Here is a 13,509-nt window from a genome sequence, read left to right on the forward strand (position 1 = left end):
ATGTATTTTTATACTCCATTTGTGCAGAGCACCAAGAGGAAGGCTGGCCAGCTGAAGGCACACACAGCTCACCAGCTTTAGGACGTTGCTCACAGATGCACGATGGAGCAAATATCAGCAGACCCTTCCCCAGAGGTAACCAGCAGGAGCAATCCATATCTTCTGTGATACCTGCTTATTTTCTCCAGCCAAAGGGTCTTATTTTTTCCAGCTAAAGGGAAACAAACAGCTCCTATAACCTCACATATTTTCTTTCCGTTTGGACAGGGCACCTCAGAAGAATATACAATGAGAAACAAAATAATGAAGCGGGTTACAAAAGCAGGAAGAAATGAAGCTTTATCATTCTCCAGTGGTTTCTCTGCTCATACATTACAAGAATTATTAAAAAAAAATAAAGAAGAATGAAAAAGAAAGCAAGCTAACAATGAGGAGTTTCTCCACAACAGGAGTAACAGGAGAAGGATAAAGAGGAATAAAGGGAGACATGGACACAGGGGCAGCACCATGCGGCCAAAGGTGTGGAGACCACATTGCACTTGCTATTCCTTTAGCCCAAATGAAATCAATCAAGCCCACCATCCAGCAAAGGCATTTTGAGGAGGCCACAGAGTTTTCTTTCACTGACCACGCCAGCATGTGTATATTTGAGCCACTTCCAGAGCCAGTAGGGAAGTTAATGGAGAATCCGTGGAATTGTCCCAAGGCCAAGCTGGATGGGTCTCTGAGCAAACTGGTCTAAGGGAAGTTTTCCTTGCCCATGGCAGAGGAATGGGAACAATACAATCTTTAAGGTCCCTTCTAACCCAAACCATTTCATGATCTTGAAAAAAACCAACCACCAAAAGTACTTCTAAAATCATAAAATGAGGGACAATACAAACACAGGACTAAAAGGACCTCTGGGTTACAGAGCTTGGTCTGCTACCACAGCGAGGACATCATTTAATCGCTTCATAAACAGTCTTTATTTTCCCTGTGGAAGAGACATCCAGGCGACGTGTGCAGCAACAAATTTCCCACTTAAATGACAATCTTTGACCAAACCACCATGCATTGCAATAAACACTTACCCTGCCACTAAATACCTATATTTACACCCACAGCTATATATACATCTCTCCAAGCTGAATGGGATTCACTTACCTGCTGCCTCCGGGCAGGAAATTCGCATTTTAAGAACTTCTGGTCTCATTTATTGTATTGCTTTCTATTCCCACAACATCAGAGGAAAGGCAGCAGAAAAGGGTGGGGGAGCATCTTCTGGTTAAGAAGAAATTTATAAATGTGACAGGAAACATTAAACTCCTATTTTGTCGGACCAGGGACGAGGACATCCCCCATTAGCAGGATTTTTAGAGAGTAAGGTGTTTCTAGGCTCTCCAGATCCCTCTGAAAATGGGGATGTATGCACGTCTCCCTTTTCTGGTCCTCTGGTATGCCTACTTTTTTTTTTTTTTTTTTTTTTTGAGAGAAAATTCCTTCCTTCCCTTCATTTTATTAAAAATTCATCTCTTTTACAGAGAGCGGGGAAAGGGATTAGGATGTGGAAATAGCCAAGCCAGCAGAAATAGCTGCTTGACCAAAGTGACATTGAGTTTTTACTTGGGATCTTTAGAAATCTGGAATTTTTTTTCCTCAATTACTTTTAATAACATTTAAAAAATTTAATCATTCCTCCATTTTACTTCCACGTTGCAGGAAAATATTCAGCAAATTCAAGGGAGTGCAGCAAAATCCCTCTCAGTTTTCTAATGAATCCCCTGAGAAAACAAGGGAGAAGAAAATGTAACATTATTGAGAAGTTAAAATTCAGGCAGGATTTAAGGGGTGTGTTTTGGAGTCTATAGAAATGACTGGAAAAAAGCAAAACAGGTTTGCTTTGGATATTATATAGCTGCATAAAAGCAAACCTTTCTGAAAGGGAAGTCAGCTGTAAAGCTGGGAAAAATCCAAGTAGCTCCCTGGTGTGTTTAAGCCAGAGCATAATGTGGTGACATTTTTGAGCCTGAAATGCCTATTGAGCTGTTATTTATACCCCAGTACAATTCCCCTTGCCCAAACCAGCTAATTCTCCAAAAAACTGCAGTTCACAGGACTAAAACTACTTGTGGACTCCTTAAAAGTAGAACAGAGCATCTTTCTTCATCATCCCTCAGGAAGAACTCTCCCATACTCCTACTTCTTTGTGGTCTCTAGTCATGAATCCAAAACCCATCACTTCCTATTGGTAAGCCCAGCCTAGTCTCAACATCTCTTTGTGTCCACCCCTCTGTCACCTCAGCCTGAGCTGCAAAGCTATTCCCATCCCATTATTAATCTTATTTTGTGGTACAAACCAGTGGCTGGCAAACTGGGGTCTAAGGAACAGAGATAGTCCAGCAGTGGGCAACTCATGGTACCCACCTCTCTCCTCCTGAGGCTGGCATGTCCTTAACTTGTGGGACAGGGACAGGTGGAAATGTGGGTGTTCAGGAGAACCTCCCACCCCTGACAGGGCAGCAGCACCTCCAGAGAAAGGGAGAACCCCTCAGCACATCTGGAAATGCTCTGGTGCAAGGAGCATCGTGCCAGACTGAGCCTTGCCGGAGCATCCCGTGTGAGATACATGGAGTTGAGGATTGTGTGGGCAAAGGTGGGATTTCCTGGGAGTTGTGAGATGGGACATGTCTAAACTCTAAGAACCAGCTCCCCTCAGGGCTTTGGTAACTGAGGGGGTCACAGACACCTTCGGTTTTGACCTCGTTCTGCTCAGAGCCAAAATGCAGCTCACCCAAATTCAGCCCCAGGTGCAGAGAAACACCTGCAGGTTTCCCCACGTTGGACATGCACTCTGAGCCCAAGGTGGTCACATCTGGACGGAGAGCTGTGTGACCTGGCACAGGAGGTGAGAGACACTGCAGAGGGGGGTTTCTGCTTGGAAAAAAGCCTTTGGAAAAGCTTCATTTCCTCTGCCCAGAGCAGTGTTCCAGGGCCATGCAGCGAGGCCGCAGTGCCCTCTAGTGCTGCAAGGCTCCCCTCTGCCACCAAACACTGCCAAACTTCAGAGCTGCAGCACAAACCACCCTTGTCCCTTCCACCTTCCCTCCCTGCTCTTCCCAAGCCCCTGACTAGTCAATCCAACTGGGCTGTGAGAACATCCCACTGCCTCCTATCCTGGCAAGCACAGCAGCCTGGCCCAAATTCTGACCAGCTGACCACTAGCAGCACCAGGAACCACTACAAAATAGGATATCTGTGCCCACCAGGTTGGGAAAACACTCCCAGGAATTATGAGTCAGCATAGCAGCGTCTGCCTCAGCCAAAAGTGTAACACCAGTAACAAGAGAAAGCCCACATCATTTTCCACAATCAGGAACCTTCTCTGAGCCGTAATAATGATAATAATAATAATTATAACAATAACAACAAAAGCTGTAATAATGATAATGAGAAAAATAATAATCATAATAATAAAGTAATAATGGAAATATCAAAGTTCCTGGCCATTTCTCCAGTGTTTCATTTATGCACTGAATAAGGCCATCAGGCTTATTCATAATAAGGCTATGGTATTAGGAAATTGGATATTAGGAAAGATTTCTTAATGGAAAGGACTGTCAGACCCTGGCACAGGCTGCCCAGCAAAGTAGTGGAATTCCCATCCCTGGAGGGATTTAAATGCCATGTGGATGTGGCACTTGAGAATATGGGTCAGTGGTGGCCCTGGCAGTGGTGAAAGAATGGTTGGACTCAGTGATCTTACGGGTCTTTTCCAACTTTAGTATTTCTCCCATTCTGTGGTATGAAAGACCATCATAATCTGAAAAACCCACTAGAAGATCTTCCCTTTCCTGCACATCTGATAAAACCTTCAGGGCTTATAACCTTCAGGGATCACAGGAACTTTGCTCTGCCAACAGAGTCCAGGCCATGGGAACCTGTGAGGTGAACACCTCCATGGGACAGTCACAGTCTTGGTCCAGTCCTCTCCAGTGCTCTGGAGAGCTCCATGGCCTCGTCTGCCTTCCTTGGCAATGGTGGCCTCAATTCTGCCATGGGAGTGATGCTGGAGGGGTTACAGGTGACCACAGCAGTTTGCCCTTTCTGCCCCAGGTGATGGTCACTGTCAGTTGGGTTAAATGTGATTAAAAAAGGGCCACAGAAAGGCTGTGTCTCGCTGGAAGCAATGGCAAACCAAAAGCTCTTTACTCAGGAGCAGAGTTCTGACTCCCAATACATTGTGACCTATACTCAAGTAAGCCTTGGCTTTTGACAGGGACTTTCCACAGTGGTTTTAGCTGTTACTGTATTGGAAAGACCCTTGGGATATGGGCTTGTCAGGCAAGAAACCTTCCCTGAAGGCAGTGCTGTGCCCACACACTCTGGGCAGACTCCAGCAGGAAGTGAGGGCAGGGGGAGAAGTAATCCCCCCCTTTTGGGGCTCCTAGGGAGGCACCCCAACCTTTTAATAAGTGGTGAACACATAAAGGACATCAGAGAAGACCCCATAAGTGACAGCAGGGACATGGAGCACAAGGGGCACACTCCACATGGACCAGGCTACTCCATGGGAGGGGATGACAGGCAGAGGGATCAACCCACTCCAGACCCACCAGCACAGAACAGCCTGCTAGGAGAGGGCCACACTGCTATGAGCTGTGAAAGAAGAGCAATCAGGGCTGCCTAAGTGCTGGGTAAAATGAGAACTACCAAGCCTTGCAGTGTAGACAGAGCAGGCAAGAGAGGAGGTGGCAAGGTGACAACTCCATATGGTGATAGTAAATAACACCAAACCACCAGAGACCTGTCTGTGGGCTCCAAAGAGACCTGTTCTCCTGCTACCACCTCTCTGGAAGGATCAGTGATCTGCAGGGTCCAAGAACAAGCCTTCACACCAGTGCTGGACACCAATCTCCCCTCCTTGCCTGCAGAGTGACAGCAAGGGTATTGCTTGCCCATAATCCATCCTCTCCCGCGACATTTGGGTTGGCTCATTTCTCTTTAGGAACCTTCCATATCTGATCAAACCCACATGTGACCTGGTCCATTTCTGCATCCTACAGAGCTGACAGGGAAAGAACACGGATACCTCAGATGGGAATCATCCAGCCCTTCCTGGACCTTTCCACTGAGGTGCAACAAACCATGTCCCAGTGTGTCCATGCCTCACCTGGGGCAGGAATCCCAAGTGACCAGCCCATGCACAGGTCCCACCTTTACTCCCATGATCTCCACACTGAACTCTAAGGTCTGACTTGGAAATACTTGTTGGTGAGAAGGAGTCTCAAGGAAAATAGCAAAGCTGCCTGTCGGTCCCTCAGTTCAGGTGGTTTTCTAGCACCAGGACAAAAGAAGTATAAAATAAGGCTAAAGGAAGAACCTGCAGCTTGCTTGCTTTTGCTTTCAAACACAGGCATGTGTAAAAAAGAAGAGCTGAAATAACAAATGTGTTTGCCTAAGCACCTATAGGCTGACCTACAAACCGGATCAGGAATCCTGGTGCTTCTAATCCTGTTTGGACAAAATCAGGAACATAGTGGTGCTAAGAGGAACGTGAACAACTTAGAGTCTGCCTTTCTCCTAAGGAGCTTCTCCCTTGTTTCTCTTCCAACAAGGAAGCTGGATGACGACTGCAGCCAGAAGAGAAACAAGCAGTTTATTGTAACTGCAAGCATATGACAAAGGGGGTCAAGAATCAGTAAGGAAACGGAAGGAGATGAGCTGAAGGCAGTAAGATGCCAAACCAAATGATATCAATGCCATCTTCCAAGTTTATCTCATTACAACAATAAAGCCCAATACGCCTTTCAGAAGTGCCACATTTCTACTTCCTAAAACACAAGACAAGGAGTAGCTGGGCAGTGAAGGCAAATTCCCAGCATTCAAAGGAGGGCAAGCCCATTCTGAAGGCACGAGTTCAGTAAATTGAAAGCCAAGGACTGCAATACACAAGTCCAGAGACCACTTGGGACATGTCCCAAAATTCTCTACTTGTGTCTAGCAGCATTTACAGCACACCCTTGTGACATGCAGCCTCCTGAGTCCTTTGTGAGTTACAGCAGTTCCACAGGAAGGAGCAGGGTGGATCTTGCTCAGAAAAGCTGTGACTGCCCCATCCCTGGAAGTGTCCAAGGCCAGGCTGGACAAGGCTTGGAGTGACCTCAGAGAGTGGAAGATGTCCCTGCCCATGGCAGCGGGGTAGGAAGGGGATGAGCCTTAAGTTCCCTTCCAACTCAAGCCATTCCATGATCCTGTGATCTTGGAGAACATGACCTCTAGGGTTATTCTCTCTGGTAAGTGTACATTCTGCCAAGGGCTTGCTTGCCAAGGACTCTGAAGACTAAATCTGGGACCAGAGTACTTGGATGTGACACATCCAAGACTGAACAACTTCCCAAACGTTTGCCAAAGGGAGCAAAAGCAAAAGGCACTGACTCAGCCCTCCCTGTGACGTCTTCATGACGCCAAGGTGGTTATGTGGTCTCCTTCAACAAAACAGCTGATGTGGAAATGGAGAGGATTATAAAGACTCTTTCTGCACCTGAGCTGTGCCTCCCTATGCAGCAGATGCTCCCTGGTGTGCAGTAAAAAGCAGATCTTATGAATGGAGAACACTTACCTTCAAAACAGTCATTTTTGGCAGCACTTTGGTGAATTAGTGCCCAAATCCTACTGCAGACTCTTATGAGTAAGGAGAGATGAAGAGGTTATGGCTCATGAGCTGAGCCAAGGCAATGACCTCATGAGCTCCTAGACATGAAGCTTTCAAAAATAAAAACCTGTTCACCAGTAAAAACAAGCACCTCAGATGGATTTTGAAAGGATAGCCCGTGAGAAAGCTTCAAATTATGAGTTGTGGTGAAGGAATTGTGAAGACTGTGCACATCCACAAGATGGCAGAGCACACCATGCTGTGAGAGCATCCCCAAGGACTGGCATGTATGAATTCCAAACAAAAGAAGAGGACCTGGGGAAAGGTTGCTTGGGCTTATTTTGTTTTGTTTATTTTCCCACCTTTTAACTGCCAAATAGTCATAGGCTTTCCTTGAAATATTTTGTTAAAATACTATAGATAGATTCCAGCAGAAGAACTCATATATAGGGGGATATTAACACCCAGATATACAGAACACTCTGTTCAATCCCCAGAAAACCAGAATATTCTGCTTAATTAGGGACATCTCTGCATGTCTCTGTAAATACCCATTCAGACCTGGATGTACACTGGAGATTAGTTCTAGATTCATGTCCTATATCTATCACACCTTAACACCAAAGGCACATAAATCTCCAAGCAGCCTGCAAGCAAGACTCCCTACCTCTCTCAAACATGGTGCTTTTAACCTTTCCATGGCTGCTGAAGAACACCCAGCAGCTAAACACTTCCATCTGAGTTGTGCTGGAGGGTGCCTGGACCACCCCAGTTGTGCTGGAGGATGCTTGGACTGGTTCAGTCACACTGGAGGATGCTCAGACTACCCCAGTGAAGCTAGAGGATGCTCAGATTGGCCCCTCCATCCATGCATGCCTGCTGTAAGCACACTGAGCTCTCAAACACAGACAGTTTATCTATCACCAACCTGAAAAGCCTCTTCCTCAGGATGCAAAACCCATGAACATAACAACCCCATGTGGTGAGGGATTCTCCTTTCACAGGCTCACACAAGGGAGTATCTTCCCTTATGCCCTCCCCTCCACACCCCAGCACTGCTCCACAGACATTTAAAACAAGTGATGAGGAGCAGTAAAACCATTGTCAGCACTGCACGGCTGCATCCAAATCGAGTTAACAATGATATGTCAGGATTAAACCAGCTGTCTGCAAGTATTTCACTTGTCCATGTTGAACAAGATAAACCCTCACCCAGAGCCACCTGGGTCCTTGCTCCCACAGATATATATGACTGCCTGTACATGCCAAGGTAAGCATGTCTACAAATTAATGCAGCGCTGCACGAGTCTGCCTGAGGCGCAAACAAAGCATCAAATCCAACATTCCCACTAGGTCTTCCAGCTTAGAGATATCACACTAATAATTAAGCCAGATACTAATGTATATATTGGAATGAATTCATTGTATTCAATGTACTCTGAGGACATAATGAAATGATAACCAGACCAGGAGGACCTGGCTTATTTAACAGCTGTTGATTAAAACCCTCTTGAAGGTAATCAGCTCCTCACACCAAAGATGGTTTGATTCTTCATTTCCAATTATTCCCCAGGGAAACTAACCTTATTTTGCAGAATTAATGGGGTTTGTATCTGCTGAACCTGATGTTTTTTTCCCTGTGACCTAAAGTCCAGACATACCAAACATGGAAGAGACTGAGCAGGAAGCAGCTGCAGGCAGTGCTCCTCCCTGCCAAAGTCAGCTGCCCTTCTCCACTCCTTCATGTACTCAGTGCCAAATAGCTCACCCAAAAGAAACAGTAAGGCAGATTGTCACATGGTCTGCAGGATGAGCAAAGCTTTTCCTCACATGATGTGTGAGCAAGAAGCCCGGCTGTTGGAATCCAAAATGCAGGCAGCTCTCAGAACTGTGGGCCTGTAAGCCAAAGCTTAGAATTAAACACAAGATTTGATGTGAGACCTTGGAAAAGGCTCCCAAACTTAAGTACTAAAAGTAAGAATGCAGATTTATAGTTTAAGGCAGAGACATGTTCAGCTAAGTAGAAGAAAGTTTAGAGTTTTAGAGTTTAAGATATAGGAAAAATAAAAGTAGTTACAGAGGTGAACAAGGAGTTTAGAATGCACTACTGTAGGTTTGTGTATCATAACATGATTGGCTAAGAAAGCTCACACTGTAGCATGAGTCCATAGGATGAAATATTTAAGGATTAGGCCAAAAGCATAAATATCCTTGTTAGCAGTGTTTTATTAGTTAATAAATGCTTAAAAGTTCTTTTAACTAGAGGTCTTGTGACCTTCTCAACCATGTAGTGAAGATGTGAGCAGAACTCACCCTTCCTGCCTATGTAAAAGATAAAAAAAAAATAAAATTGCACCATCTAAAGCAACTCAGAGGTCCTGTCTCTAATTCATTCAAAATTCCCACACCTGGCGAGCACTTGGCTCAGCACTGGAAAGGGTAACACCACCACAGCACAGGAGATGTTTTCATCCTTGCCTCTGGAGGCAAAGAGGTTTCAGCAAAAACACACTGAGCAGCCTCTGAAACTTGCCTGGCTCAGGGAACTCAGCTCCTTCGAGGACTAGGGCTCTGTAAAATGGAAAACTATATGATGCTGACAAATTGACTTTTTCAACCTGTCTTCTGAACTCCAAGGTCTCATCCTGCTATTCCCCAACATCCAGGCTTCAGAAGTCATTTAACTAGAACTGCCAAAACTGCAAAGAGAGATCTGGGGAAAGAACATGCTGAGAAAACACACATGTGGATTACCATTGCATGCAAACATGGGCACTGCCCCAAAGGGGCAAAACCTGGGTCAGCACACAGGCACTGCTGGCTTCCTGGCAGTAATTTATTTTGGAGCTGTCAGGAGGGGTTGATGCTTTTCAGAATCTCCTTTTCTTCAATATATGAGCCCTGTGCACATCCACATACACACACATATGCATATATAGGTATATACTGCCCTCAGTGTATCACCTCCCAACAAAGTCTGCGTGGTAACTGCCCTTGCCCAGCACTAACACCTGAAACCACAGGCACAAATCTCCATCCCAGCCCTTAAAGAACCACAGCCCAGCAGCTTTCCCAGTCCTGAGGAGGTTTCCTAAGGGCACATAGGTGCTGCTGCTGGTCCCCACCATGGCAGAGGCAGATATCCTCATCACCTACCTGCCACACTGGAAGGACTTTCTCTATGTCATTCAAGTTGATGCTGTCACCATCCTCGTATTTCCCCTTTCCAAGCCTGTAGCAAGAGGAAAACAAAACAAAATCACGTGAAAACTCATTGGAGAGACAGTTAATTTTCTATTACAGCACAAGGGGAATATCAGTTGTTACTGCAAAGGCCTCTCATGGAAACAAAGAGGCTCTCTCTGGAGCAAGTGTGCTGTGCCTCCAAAACACTCCCACGCAGGCGTAAAGCTGTTAATACAAAATTAAATGCTTTGCTCAGTCCTCTCCACCTGCACCATCTGCCACAGATTGCAAACACTTTTGGTAGTAGCAGCACTGAGGAAAGCAAAGGCAGTCCTGAGCCCAGGGTGACTTGATTTGCAGACCAAGTAAAACTGAAAGCACAGCCCACCTGGACAGCAGAAACGAGAGCACAAAGAGAGCAATGAAAAACGTTTCCTTTGAAGCACTGCTCATTTGCTGGTCTCCATGGGAGCTCCAGCTCCCCCGATGAGAAAGGTGTTGAAAATCAGCAAACACACACCTCAGACAGGAAGCAGCAATCAATATAAATATAAACAGACAATTTGAAAGACAAAGAAATTGGGATGAGAAGTCAAGCACTCACACATCATACACAGAAGTGGAAACTGAAGGACTTTCTTGGAATAAGAAAGCAAAAACAATCCAAAGATAATTACTAGCTGGATGCTAAGAGTTTGTGATAGTACAGAAAAAGAAAGAAATGGTCAGTAATTATGATCCTTCTACATCCACAGAGATGATCTTTATTATGCAAGGGGGATAAATTTTTTTTTTTGGTCAGTTAGAAGCAAGATATTGTTAACTAAGTTACAGTAGAGACATTGGTAGCAGGTGACCTAGGTAATCAGTGCCTAGAAGTCAGAGAAAAACAGATCTTGGATTCAGAGACCATGGGAGGAAAAAATCGAGAAAAATGGCACATGCTGAAGTACAAGGCTCAAAACCCAGGAAGCTGAAGGAAAGCAATTTAATTAACCTTAATCAACCTGAGTACCCTGGTTTAGTAAAAGGTGTCTCTGACCATGGCAGGGGGGTTGGACTAGATGATCTTGAAGATCCCTTCCAACCCAAACCATTCTGTTATTCTGCATTTATTGGAAATCAGAGGTATTCCACAACTGACTTTCCATCATAGATGAAATGCTGACTTTGACTTACAAAAGCAAAACTATAGTGTGCATACATATACAAAAACATAAATCTGAAAAAATATTTATATATATGTATTTATATAGATGAGAAATCACGTCACACATCTGGGGACAAGCAGTGCCGGCTGCAAGTGCAGAACACAAGTGTATTGCAGGAAAACGTCATCTGAAAAGGGTGGGGACCGTCCCAGGCTGAACTTCTGATGCTGAACTGTGGCAAAAAGGCAGGTGATGAAGAGGAGGCAGGGATTAGGGGGATGAAGGCAGCTTTCCTCTGGAGACAGCATGGCTGAGCTCCAGCTACAGGACCACAGGCAGCTCTGGCAGTCATATTTCAAACAGGCAGCAGAGAAATTCCTTAGAGTACCTGAAAAACTCATGTGATACATGTGCTTGGGAGACACCTGGAATGAAGAGAAAATACCAGCTACAAAAGGATGTTTGATCTGGGAGAGTATAAGCAGAGCAAGAGCTCGCTCTGGAAATTAAAGCCAGATGAATTCAGGTCAGAAACATGGTACAGTTCCCTGATTTTCTTAACTGTTCCACTTGTGATTATTCAGCATGCCACCAAACAGCATCTTCCAATAAAAGCAGGTATCTCCCTGGAGGAAAATGCTTCACCCAAACAAAAGTCACTTCAGGTCACACAACTGGATGCAACTACATGGTCAGTCTTGGGCAATGGATCAGACTAAGGAATAAAATGGTTCTTTTAGTGTAGAAAACACACACTGAACAGCACAGTCCTTTTTTTTTTTTTATTCCCCCTGTTATTTTTTTTCACTGCACAGCTAAATTTTCAAAAAAAAGCTTCCCATTCAAGCCAGAGGGAAAAATGCCTAGCTAGCAGGTGGAGATTCATGGAGGCACAGCAAGCTGAATCTCGGCACAGATTCACCATGGAGAACTGATGAATGCACAACACAGTCAACTTTAGAAATTAAAAAATAAGAACAATTTTGTCTTTTTTTGTGCTTCATCTGTCCTAGCCGGGTTACTTACATGGCACACATTTTGGGACATGCACCATTTTGTGCTGATAGCATCTGCTTAACTTTTCTGCATATACACTATTTTTTACACCTGTAGTATTTAAGAGTGATTAAATATCTCACCTCCACCCTGCCTCCTCTACCTGTTTGCAATATAGGCATTCACATACAGCAGGAACCAGAGGAAAAATACAACAACAACCCTGCTCCTTCCTCCCTGCACATTGCAGCTGTCACTGACAGGGTCACTGGCAAGTGCCATCATCCATGAAGCATATTATATCTTCTTTTACAGAGGAAGCACATTATATCTTATTTTTATGAGGGAGCCCTTTCATCCCATTTTTCAAACTCATCTGAAAACATGGGATTGAACTTGACTAAGAGACTTAGTGACTTAGAAATTTAGTGTTACGTTGTTTGAAATGTTCTGAAAATTGCTCTTTACAAACCTGCAGTATACCTTACTTTCAAAGCAGAAAAAAAAGATTGTCTGAGTCTTCCTGTCCCTGTACGGTAGAGGAGCCTACTGCAGATGCTGAGCCTGGGCTGGTAAGGGATTTCTGGCCTGGCTGGATGTTTCTAATTGTTTCCAAGGAACTGTTCTAATAACAATTCTAAACTTGTCTTCTAAACAAGATGTGCAGACCAGGCATATGGCACTGGCCAGTACTTTGGCAAAACCAAATTATTAGCTGAAAAAATGTCTCCAAGAGAAGATTTCCATCCCTGCAAACAACATGGCAGTGATGGAACATCAGCTGCAACCCCATCTTTTAGACCTGTTCTAATTTTTCCCTTCCTCTATGCTCTGAGTGATAGCATGAGGAAAACCTATCTATAGAATCATGGAATTTTATGGCTGGAAAAGACCTCTAGGAGCACCAAGTCCAAGCATTCCCTTGGCCCTGCCAAGGCCACCACTGACCAATGTCCCCAAGTGCCACATCCACATGGTTTTTAAATCTCTCCAGGGATGGTGACTCTACCCCTAACCTGGGCAGCTCTGTCAGGGCTGGACAACCCTTTCCATGAAGAAACTGTTCCTAACATCCAGCCTACACCTTCCCTGATGCAACGTGAGGCCTTTACCTCTTATCCTGCCATTTGTTACAGGGGAGAAGAGCCCAAACCCCACCTGGCTGCACCCTCCTGTCTGGGAGTGATTGTTTCTCCATCTGCAGAGAAACTGCAAGGAAATGGTGATACCCATCTAAGCAACACTGGTGAGCCACTTGGTGCCAGCACACATTTATTTGACCAACCAACAACCAGTAAGGAATCCAGAAATACCAGGGAAGCCTGTGGAGGCTGTCACAACCAAAGGGAGCTGTTGAATGTTTTCACAGTTTTATGAAACACATTGATGCCCTCTCCTTCCCTGAACTCTTGCTGGGAAGAACAGTGTCATTCACAGGAACTGTAACCAGGTCAGCACTAAGTCAGGATCTTTCCTCCAATATCCAGAGATGTTTAAATTTAGACCATCAGGATCTAGGAGACTTGGATCCAGAGTTATTTA

The 13,509-nt window shown here is 44.9% G+C and overlaps 1 protein-coding gene across 9 annotated transcripts in view; it reads right to left on the reverse strand.

The window, feature by feature from the left end:
• The window catches only part of CTIF (cap binding complex dependent translation initiation factor), a 145,649-nt gene that overhangs the window by 82,440 nt on the left and 49,700 nt on the right, over positions 1-13,509 (reverse strand). For all 9 annotated transcript variants that reach the window (XM_072922883.1, XM_030257446.4, XM_072922882.1 and 6 more), the window contains one exon: positions 9,791-9,866. In XM_072922883.1, coding sequence (XP_072778984.1) covers positions 9,791-9,866 — 76 coding nt within the window. The remainder of the gene's footprint in view (positions 1-9,790; positions 9,867-13,509) is intronic.

The sequence above is a fragment of the Taeniopygia guttata genome, chromosome Z (assembly GCF_048771995.1).
Source record: "Taeniopygia guttata chromosome Z, bTaeGut7.mat, whole genome shotgun sequence".
NCBI lineage: Eukaryota > Metazoa > Chordata > Aves > Passeriformes > Estrildidae > Taeniopygia > Taeniopygia guttata.